This window comes from Petaurus breviceps, unplaced genomic scaffold (assembly GCF_028583685.1).
Source record: "Petaurus breviceps papuanus isolate PSGF00001 unplaced genomic scaffold, PetGlider_PUasm1.0 90503, whole genome shotgun sequence".
NCBI classification, from domain to species: Eukaryota; Metazoa; Chordata; class Mammalia; order Diprotodontia; family Petauridae; genus Petaurus; species Petaurus breviceps.
This window is the reverse complement of record NW_027187265.1, coordinates 2,632,472-2,643,035: the sequence shown is the minus strand read 5'-3', so window position 1 is coordinate 2,643,035 and position 10,564 is coordinate 2,632,472. Positions and strand designations below refer to the sequence as shown.

The 10,564-nt window shown below is 48.8% G+C and overlaps 2 protein-coding genes across 2 annotated transcripts in view; both read left to right on the top strand.

Annotated features, from left to right (window-relative positions):
- The first annotated feature begins 2,057 nt into the window (after positions 1-2,057).
- MMP9 (matrix metallopeptidase 9) lies at positions 2,058-8,333 on the top strand. The gene is made up of 13 exons (XM_069062735.1): positions 2,058-2,235; positions 2,545-2,777; positions 3,046-3,194; positions 3,320-3,448; positions 3,594-3,767; positions 3,948-4,121; positions 4,231-4,404; positions 4,579-4,734; positions 4,942-5,179; positions 5,286-5,425; positions 6,109-6,259; positions 6,351-6,454; positions 8,040-8,333. The coding sequence occupies exons 1-13, from the start codon at positions 2,086-2,088 to the stop codon at positions 8,156-8,158; spliced, it is 2,091 nt and encodes a 696-aa protein (XP_068918836.1). The 5' UTR covers positions 2,058-2,085; the 3' UTR covers positions 8,159-8,333.
- Positions 8,334-8,731: 398 nt separating this feature from the next.
- The window catches only part of SLC12A5 (solute carrier family 12 member 5), a 40,867-nt gene continuing 39,034 nt past the window's right edge, over positions 8,732-10,564 (top strand). The window contains exon 1 of the mRNA XM_069062727.1: positions 8,732-8,942. Coding sequence (XP_068918828.1) covers positions 8,828-8,942 — 115 coding nt within the window. The 5' untranslated portion in view covers positions 8,732-8,827. The remainder of the gene's footprint in view (positions 8,943-10,564) is intronic.

Sequence of the window (10,564 nt, the reverse complement as noted above, 5' to 3'; positions counted from 1 at the left end):
GTGTGTGTGTGTGTGTGTGTGTGTGTGTGTGTGTGTGTGTGTGTGCGCTGGGGAGGTTGAACATGAATTTATCCCTTTCTGGTTCTAGGTCACTATTCATCCTCAGGCTCTGTCCAGGATAAATATACTGATGGATCAGCCCTATGTACTACCCATCCTAACACATATCATAATGTGAACAATTCTTTTTTTTTTTGGAGAGCTATTGGGATTAAGTAACTTGTCCAAGGTTACACAGCTAGTTTTTTTGTGTGGGTGTTAAGTGTCTGAGGCCGGAACTGAACTCAGGTTCTCCTGACTCTGGGGCTGGCGCTTTACTCACTGCGCCACCTAGCTGCCCCAATTACATTTTAATAACATCTTATACTTATAAGGAACTTCAGATTTTATAAAACCCCTTCATGTCCATGATCTCATACCTGTCAGGTAGATAGTTGAAGGACTATTATCCTTATTTTACACACTAGGAAGCTAAAGCTCAGAAGGAAAGCTTGGCATCATAGAAACAGCATAGGACTTTTGAGTCAAAAGACCTAGAATTGAGGCCTAACTCTATTACTGGATGACCTCAAAGAAGTCACTGTCCTCTGAACCTCCATTTTCTCCTCCATCAAATAGTAATGATAATAAATGTCATTTCTTGCAGGAAGTCACAAATCTGTAAAATGGGAATAATCCTGGAGTTACCTACCAGGCAGGTTTATTATTAGTGGTATTTCACATTTATGTATCTCCTAAAACATTTTCCTGGAACTGGAACATTTGGTGTAGTGAATGAACCATTCACAACATCCTCCCTTCTCAGGCCCCACCTAACCCCTAATTGACTCTACTAACCAGGGTTGAAATTCCCCTTCTATAGGAAGGTAAAAGTAGCTAGCAGACAGTCACTCCTGTATAGGGCTGGGAGAGACTCTCATTTTACTGATAAGGAAAGTTAAGGCCTGGACATGACTTGCCCAAGTTGAATCAGCAAATTTGTGTCACAGCAGCCACTAGTCTTTTTTTTTTTTCTTTTTGGAGGGCAATGGGGGTTAAGTAACTTGCCCAAGGTCACACGGCTAGTTTTTGTGTGTTTGTGTTAAGTGAATGAGGCCGGATCTGAACTCAGGTCCTCCTGGCTCCAGGGCCAGCACTCTACTCACTGCGCCATCTAGCCACCCCAGCAGCCACTAGTCTTGATCTTTTTTTTTTCCTGAATCTCAGCCCAAGACCCTTTTCATTGTACCCCATTGCTCCTCCAAAAGGAGGAGGCATATGTTACATATGTGCGATGAAGACAAAGGAGGGCGTATCAATTCAATTCAATTTGATAAATATTTATTAAGCACCTACTATATGCTGGGGATACAAAAAGAGGCAAAAGATAGTCCCTGCCCTCATGGAGCTTACAATTTCAAATGGTGATAACATTGTCAGGGTAGATACACACCTATGATCTCACTTGGTGTAGCACAAGAACTTAGTGACATAGGTTTAGCAAGCAGGGAACCAAAGCCTAATTAGGGGAATTAACTTGTTTGATTTGCTCAGGTAGTAAGTAGCAGAGGAGGATTCTAACCCACATGCTTTGAACTCTAAATACGGGATATTTTCTGCCTCTCTCAAATAGAGGACACCCCTAGGAGACCTTAAGAGATGCTGATCTCCCTTAAATTGACCCACTGGTTTCATCCTCTTTATCCTGTTCCCACAGATGCTGCAACTTGGAAAACCTCAACTTATCCTGCTGTGCCCAACCCCCCTCAGCTTGGCTGTGGTTTCCTGTATCTGGGGTCCTGACTCGACACATCAAGCTCAGTTGTTAAAAGGGGGTGGTGAGGAGAGGAGGGGCATGGTTATGGGGGCTGGAACCAGGCAAAGAGGGGGGATGTGAGCCTCAACAGAGGAGAAGTCCCCTATACAGATACAGGCTTCTGAATCTCCTGAGTCACTATTGACAGACCTGAAGAGGAGGGTAAGGGGGGCGGGGTTCCTGCCCCTCCTTCCTTTCTGCCTGCCCCCTGACTCATCCACTGTTCTATAAAGCCCCTTCTGCCTTTGGGACCTTTAGTCTTTGGGCCTCAGTCTGCCACAGAGCTCACCATGTCACTGCTTTGGCCTTTTCTTGAGCTGATGCTCTTAGTGCTGGGCTGCTGCTCAGCCGCCCCCCGAGGGCGCCCCTCTGCCGGGCCTGTAGTGATCCAATTCCCCGGCGAGAAAATGAACAATCTTACTAACCAGCAATTCGCTGAGGTAGGTGACTGGCCCGACTAAGGGGCTTGAAAGATAGGAGAGGAGAAAAGGGGATGAAGAGAATGGGCAGGAGATAGGTTAGAGGTTTGCCCAGAATAATAGGGAATGAACTATGGCCTGAACATAGAGTATAGTATGCGCCAGAATATAGATGTTGGGATGTATGAGGGGCCACTGGCATTCGGGAGGATGTGCCCAGGGTTGGGGACAGGGACTAGAAAGGGCAGGAGTTGGGTCAGACTGTCTGGTTAAAGGGGCCAGTGAGGATGGGAGAGGACTAGTGCTCAACTATCAATCACTTCCCACCAGGAATATCTGAACCGTTATGGCTACGTCCCGGCAGGGTTGCTGCACGGAGACGGCTCTTCTATGAAGCATGCGCTAAGGAAACTTCAGCGTCAGCTGGCCCTGCCAGTGACGGGAGAGCTGGACAGCGCCACCATAGCAGCAATGCGCGCCCCGCGCTGCGGAGTGCCCGACGTGGGCCGATTTCAAACCTTCGAGGGCGAGCTCAAGTGGAAACACCAGAACATCACCTATCGGTTAGCAGGAAGAGAAATCGGGGTTGGGGAGTGAAGGAGAATTCCTATTGCAGGAATTCCTGGGACCAGAGAGGCAATCTGGTGTGGTGGAAAGACCGGGAAATTAGGGGACCTGGGTTCCAGTCCGAGCTCTGGCACTAACTCTTTATGTGACCTTAGATAGTCCCCTCTTTTGGCTTCAGTTTCCTCATTTGAAAATAGGAGAATAGGAGTCGTAACGGCAGAGGTGATCCCTAAGATAGGTGCTCTGATTCTCTCATCTCTGCAGGGTCCAGAATTACTCTCCAGACCTGCCTCCTGAGGTGACGGATGACGCTTTCGACCGAGCCTTCGCCCTGTGGAGTAGCGTGACCCCACTTACCTTCACCCGTCTCAGCAGTGGGGATGCAGACATCCTAATCCAGTTTGGGACCAAAGGTGAGGGGACAGCAAAGCAAGCGGCTTGGGAGTGCCGTGGTGGAACGGCGTGTGCGAGAAGGTCCCAGTAGCTCCTTTCCTGCAGCCTCAGATTGACCCTTTCCTCTTTTCTTCTCCTTTGACAGAACATGGTGATGGATACCCTTTCGACGGGAAAGATGGGCTTTTGGCTCACGCTTTCCCCCCCGGCCCAGGAATCCAGGGAGATGCCCATTTTGACGACGATGAATTCTGGACCCTGGGCAAAGGCGCCGGTGAGATTTCGTATCACCATCCCTCTTCCCCTCCTTTCTCCCCCCACCCCCCATCCATCTCCACTGAATTTTGCCTCTCTTCCTCTCCCAGGCAAGACTCTCCCTTAGTCCAACTTAACTCTCTTCTCCCCCTCACCTCCCACAGTGGTCCAAACGCGGTTCGGGAATGCAGAGGGGGCCCCCTGCCACTTTCCCTTTATCTTCGAGGGTCGCTCCTACTCTTCCTGCACCGCCGACGGCCGCTCTGACGGACTGCCTTGGTGTAGCACTACAGCTAACTACGACACCGACCAACTCTATGGTTTCTGCCCCAGCGAACGTGAGCTTCGGGCCCAGATGCATTAGGGGCGGGGATGGAAAGAAAGCAAGGGAAGAGTGAAAGGGGGGGTGGGGCAGCGGTCCCTTCCGGACTTCACCTCCTCAGGTCTCAGAGGTAGAACTCTAGCTAGTGAACGAAAGGGAGGCTGAACTTAAACTCAGCACCGCCTCTTGCCTCTAGTGCTCTACACCCTGGATGGTAACGCCAACGGAGATCCCTGCAAGTTCCCCTTCACCTTCGAGGGTCGTTCCTACACAGCCTGCACCACTGACGGACGCTCAGACGGCTATCGCTGGTGCGCCACCACAGCCAATTACGATAAGGACAAGCTTTATGGCTTCTGCCCCAACCGAGGTACTGATTCTGCTTTCCAGCGCACCTCTCCCCACGTTGTCTTCCTGGAGGAGAATGCTGTCCTACCCACGCTTCTCCTCGTCACCGCCGGACTCTACTTCTTCTACAGATACGGCGGTATCCGGAGGCAACTCTCAAGGGGAACCCTGCGTCTTTCCCTTCACTTTCCTGAATCGAGAGTACTCCGCTTGCACCAGTGAAGGCCGCAGTGATGGTCACCTCTGGTGTGCGACTACCAATAACTTCGACCGTGACCGCAAGTGGGGGTTCTGTCAGGATCGAGGTAAGATGGGCAGCAAAAGCTTCTTACGGGAAGAACTCGAGCTGATACAGCATAGCGCGAAGCACGGATGGGAAAGAGATGCCAAAGACTGGGAAGAGATGCAGTGAGGATAGGAGGAAGGAACCGGGAGTGAGAATCTGGACCCCCTCCTTCATTCCCCTTTTCCTCGTTCAGGGTACAGCTTATTCCTTGTGGCCGCACATGAATTTGGACACGCACTGGGCTTGGACCACTCATCCGTGCGGGAAGCACTGATGTTTCCAATGTACAGTTTTACCGAGGGACCTCCGTTGCATCCGGATGACGTGAGGGGAATCCAATATCTGTATGGTGAGGATGGTGGTACACTATCTGATTTAGCGGTGAGAGGGGGTAGAAAACCAATATCCAAATGGCGAGAGAGCATCCTGATTCCAGCATCTATATACTGAGAGGCGACAGGAGAAGCACTAGTTTACCCGTGGAGTTGAGTAATAGGGATTGAGAGAGGGATAAAGAGAAAAAAGTCTTATTCCATTTTTGTGTTCCCATCTTCAGGTTCTAGGACTGAGCCGGACCCCAAACCTCCGACCTCGGCTCCTTTAGAGCCAGATTCCACCACACAGTTTAATGCCTGCCCCACTCTGCCCCCCACTGCCAGACCCACTGGCCCTCCCACAGCTAACCCCTCTGTGCTCCCCACTGGGCCCTTGGACCCGGCTGATGACATTTGTGGTGTCCAGATATTTGATGCCATCGCTGAGATCCAGGGCCAGCTTCACTTCTTTAAAGACGGGTGAGCACTGGGCTCTGGACCACTGAGAGGGAATTGGATACAGGTCTGGGAGGGGACGGCCTGAGCTGTGGCTGAGCGCCCCCTGCTGTCCTCCTTTCTCCTTCAGGCGATACTGGAGAGTTCAGCAGGGATCTAAAGGGCGGGCTCAAGGCCCCTTCTTCATCGCCAACACTTGGTCTGCATTGCCCCGGAAACTGGACACTGCTTTCGAAGACCCACTGACTAAGAAACTCTTCTTCTTCTCAGGTAAAGATGTAGGGAGCCCCTCTCCCAACAATCCTTCCCGAGCTCTCCCCATCAGAAAGGTCCTTAAAAGATATGAGTCCTGTATGATTTGTAGATGCTATCTAGAGGATGGATCAGGATAATGGTTCTGTAACCCAGATAAAACAGAGGTTCATAACCTATGGAGATGGAAGGGACTCCAGAGACCATCTAGTTTAAACTCCCCATTTTACAGATTATGTGATTTTCCCCAAGGTTATACTTGAATAGCAAAAAGTAGAGTTAGAGTAAAAATTGACTCCTAATTCAGTGCTTCCACTTTACCTCACTGCCTCTCCTTTTCCCTGTAAGTGGAGAGTGCAAAGGTAAAGAGTACTTTTGGAACAGAATTTCTTTTACATCCGTCAATAATAGATGACAGTTCTATACCACTTTAACAGTTATAAAGTGTTTTCTTCATTATAGTCTTGTGAAGTAGGCAAAGTGTGACTCTCCTTCCTCCCCCCTTCATTTTACAGATAAGGAAGCGGAATCTCAGAGAGGTTATATGACTTTCTCATGATCACATAGCTAGATAAATGTCAGAGCAGAGATTCAAATCCAGGTCTCTTGATTCCAAATCCAGCACTCTTTACATTACATCATCCTACTCTTCCAAAGTTCTCTTTGACATGGGTCCCTAATCTCTCTCTTACTTTCTGCAGGCCAACAGGTGTGGGTATACACAGGCCAGTCAGTTCTGGGCCCCCGTCGACTGGAGAAACTGGGTCTGGATCCCAAAGTGCACAGCATAACAGGTGCCATTCAACGTAATGGGGGCAAGGTGCTATTGTTCAGCCAGAATCAATTTTGGAGGTGAGAGAGGGCCTGAGCAGAGGAAGGTGACTGCAGGGTGGGCAGGATGCTTAGGGTAGGATGGGGCAGAAATCCAACACTTTCTTTCAAGGTTGGATGTGAAGAAGCAAAAGGTAGACCGAAATGAACCTTACCCAGTGGAGGGCATGTTCCCTGGAGTACCGGAGGACACTCATGATGTTTTCCTATATCAAGGTAAGGAATGTTGGTCTGAGGTCATCCCTCTTTTATGACCTGTTACTCTGGGCCTATCTCTATATTCCCTGCCTCCTTTCCTCAGGACCCTTATGAGGTCAAACAGGATCTGTCAAACAGAAAGGGAGAGAAATAAAGTACAGACCAATCAGTTTGTAAATATTGAAAACCTTCTAGAACAGGGTTGGTTTTTTTTTAAGCAATTGGGGTGAAGTAACTTGCTCAAGGTTACACAGGTATGGTGCTAAGTATCAGAGCCCGGATTCGATCCCAGGTCACCCCGACTCTGGGGCCAGTGTTCTTACTCACTGCACCACCTGGCCACCCCAGAACAGGGGTTTTTAACCATGGGTCCAATAAGCTTCAAGTAGTCTGTAGATATAATTGGGGGGGGGCATGAACTTAGATGGGAAAAAGACATCTTTATTTCAATAGAATTAGCTTCCTTTCTAATCCTATGTACTTTTTTTTATTAACTTAAAACCACAATTCTGAGAAGTGGCCCACAGAGTTCACCAAACTGCCAAAGGGGGCCATGACATAAAGAAGGTGAAGAACTCCTTTTTTAGAAGGCATAAGAAAGAGATAGCTTGCAAGCAATTTAGAGCAAGAGAAGCAGTGATCAACAGGAGCCAATCAAGGTTCACTAAGAACAAACTCTATTAGACTAACCTAATTTCTTTTTTTGACCCATTGATCAGGGGAATGTTTATCAAATTTGGAGAAGATACAAAAACTGGAAAGATAAGTTAATGTGTTGAATAACAGAAAAGCAATACAAGAAAAAGTCTACAGACTAGGATTATTGGGCTTAATCTAATAAAATTAATTTTAATGAGGATAAATATAGAGTTCTGCACTTAGATTCTAAAAATCATCAGTACAACTATATTGGGGGAGAATGTGGCCAGCCAACAGTCAGTGATAAAGGTGGGGTTTTGTTGGCCACAAGCGCAATATGAGTCATTTCTGTCATGTGGTGGTTAGCCAAATCTCAGTCTCCATGATTCAAAGTCTAATGTTCAGAATCAGAGTTGACTGTCCTGTTGTTCTCTGACCTGGTCAAATGCCATCAGGAATTTTGGGAACCTCATTTTAAGAAGAACATTGAGAAGTTGTAGCCTTTTCAGAGGAGAGTGACCAGGATGGGAACTCATGTCATAGAAGGATTGGTTGAAGAAACTGGGGGATGTTTATCTTAGAGAAGAGATTTCGGGAAATGATGGCTGTTGAATATCTGAAGAGTTCTCATAAAATAAGTTATAAGAAAAAGTCTTAGACTTAGGCAAGGAAGGGGAATTTACAGGAAGGCAAATTTCAACTCAATAAAAAAAGAAAGCACTTCCAAAATTTTCTGCTGCTTTTTTTTTTAATTAGTGAGCTCCTCACCATTGGAAATATTCAAATAGAGGTTATATGACCCTTACCAAGACTGCATGTGAGGGAATTCGTCCTAATGGGTGGAAGTTTAGACCGTCGAGTACATTCCCTCACCAGGTGGGGAGATTAGAGATGATGATTTCCGAGATCCCTTTCCAGATCTGAGATACTATCTTCACAAGTCCTCCCCATTTCCACCCCCTAGGAAAGGCGTACTTCTGCCGGGACCACTTCTTCTGGCGAGTGAACCTTCATGACCAGGTGAAAAAGGTAGATCAGGTTGGCTACGTGACCTACGACCTCCTGCACTGCTCAGAGGACTAACCTCTCAGCTCCCCTGGGCGCTGCCAGAGCCATAGGCATGGGTGCTAAGGAAGGAGAGGACGAAATTTTGCTGTGCAAATGGGGTTAGATCTGAAAGGAGCGGAAGGTGCGGGCCGGCCCGCGGCGGGAGGCAGGACAGGGCAGTGCCAGTTCCTTCCTCCCAGTCGGGAATGTTTCTAATAAACTCGGATTTTCGAAGCCTTTGCTCAATCCGATTTCGTTTGTCCTCTTGGGGCCCAAGATCAGGAAGAAGGCTGAGGGGGAGGGGTCTGTGTGTAGAAGTGGTGGGGGAGGTGTTTTAAGACTTAACGGGACAGCGAGGAGACTCCTTTTGACTGGAAAAAGGAAGCTGATCTCCAGAAGCGGGAGCGAATACCGGGTGGGGTTAAAGACTCAACCCCACCTATCCCCCTTCACCCACAGCCAAATACACCCATACCTCTTCCTGTTCTGGGGGCTGTCCTCACGGAGAGGCCAAGCAAGGGCGTAGAGGGCGCTAGGACCCTGCGAGGCGTGTAGCGGTAGCCGGGCGGGGGGAGGAGAGGGGAGAACAGCTCAGTCTCCCTCTAGGAGACCCGGCTGCAGCTACTTAAGAGATCTCGGCTCAAACCTGAGCACCCAGTACCTGGACCCCACCCCCTCCTCCCGAACTCCCACCTCGCACGCACCATGAGCCGGAGGTTCACAGTCACCTCTCTGTCCCCTGTGGGACACCAGGGGCCCTCCAGCCCGGGTTCCCACTTGGACCCCGACCCTCATGGTTGCCGGGGAGAAGACGCCAAAGGTAGCCAAGGCTCGGAAGATAGCTGCCAGGGATCTAAAGGAAAGGAGGCGGGGTTGAGTTAGCCAGGGAAGAAAGGGCGGGGCCAGAGCCAAGGGGTGGGGACTAACTTGATGAATGGCCTTGTGAAGAAGGGGCAGGGCTAGCCTCAGGTGGGCAGGGCCTTTGGAAAGGGCGGGGTCCTCTGGGAAATTGGTACCTAGTAGTGGCCAAGAGGGGATAGATAGGGAGGATTTGGCCGAGAGGAGGTGGAGTCTAAAAGGGGAGGATTTGAGTAGGGGACGGGAGGGGATTAGCTGGATTTAGTATGGGACAAAAGTCTGGGCCTAGGATGGGTTGGGGCCTCTAGGAAGAAAATTAGTATTCCAGGTTAGAGGAAGGACTCCTGGTTTTCGGAGCCATAGAGGAACCTGACCCCATAAAAACAGTTGAGGGACCCAGGTGGAACCCCTGCCCTCCTCTCTCGCCAATCAGTTGTCCTGAAGAGCGAGAAGGAATCTGGCATTGGATTGGGCCTCAAGATTCCTGTTTTGTCTCTTGATCTTTGCTCTGCAAATCATCCTGTGCCTCAGTCCCTATGGGAAAGGAAGAATGTCCCTCGGGCCTGGTTTCTCTAAATTCCTGTAGGACAGGACGGGAAATTAGAAGAACTGAAAAGGAAGGGAAATGTTTTCACAGGCCTTAGAAGCTCCAGGGGGCTGAGGAACCAGGCAGACCCCAGTATAGTTCTTTGTTAGAACTTCGGTTCCTACTCAGTTCCTCTTCTTGCACGATATTCCTTATCTACCATATTCCTCTCCCTTTTCCTGCCTCCCACTTCTGTAGGATTAACTGACTTGGGTATGACTGAGAACAAATCTTTTTTTTTTCTCTAGGCCTCAGTTCACCCACCTGCAAAACAGAAGGGATGTGAACTCAATAGTGCTGTAAGATCCCTTACAGTTTTGACCCTCTCTGAGACTGTGACTGGCTGGGATAATTGGGTAATTGGACCCTAGTCCAATTATTGCCCAGTGCACTCCCTAGAGAAAGCATCTTACCCTGGCCACTCCGGCCAATGCTGAAGTGTTAGGGCCACCTATTCCTGGATGTGATCTTCAGGAAGATTAAGGGACACATTCTTCTTTTGTCACTCTAGCTGGGAGGCCAAAAGGGCATTATTCTACCATGCCCTCCCAACACCTGTGTACTCAGCCTATCTCTGTCCACCTGTCATCTGGGGTGGGTCAGTTCCCTTTTCATCCTCTGGTTTTGTGCTAGTTTTCCTTACCTGACACATCTTACTCCTCATCTTCATTTCCTCTTTCTCCTTCCTCCTTATTGGAATGAATTGCTGGTCTTATATACCTGAGGCTAAGCCTAGTCTTTCTGTGCTGTAGCAATGTTACAATCAAGCATTCCCAACTCTTTCTTGTCCTAGTCCCCCTTACCTCTGGAAATTTGACTCACTCTTTGAGTACTGTGCAAATGTCTGTATAAACCACAATGTTTATGTAGAGTGGTGTGTAAGCTTGTTGTTCATATATGCTTTTGTGTGTGTATGGGAGGTGGGGATAGGAGTGCAGGTGTATAGGAATATATTCATCTCAGATCTGTTCTGACTGTTCCTGATCAAGGGATGGTCC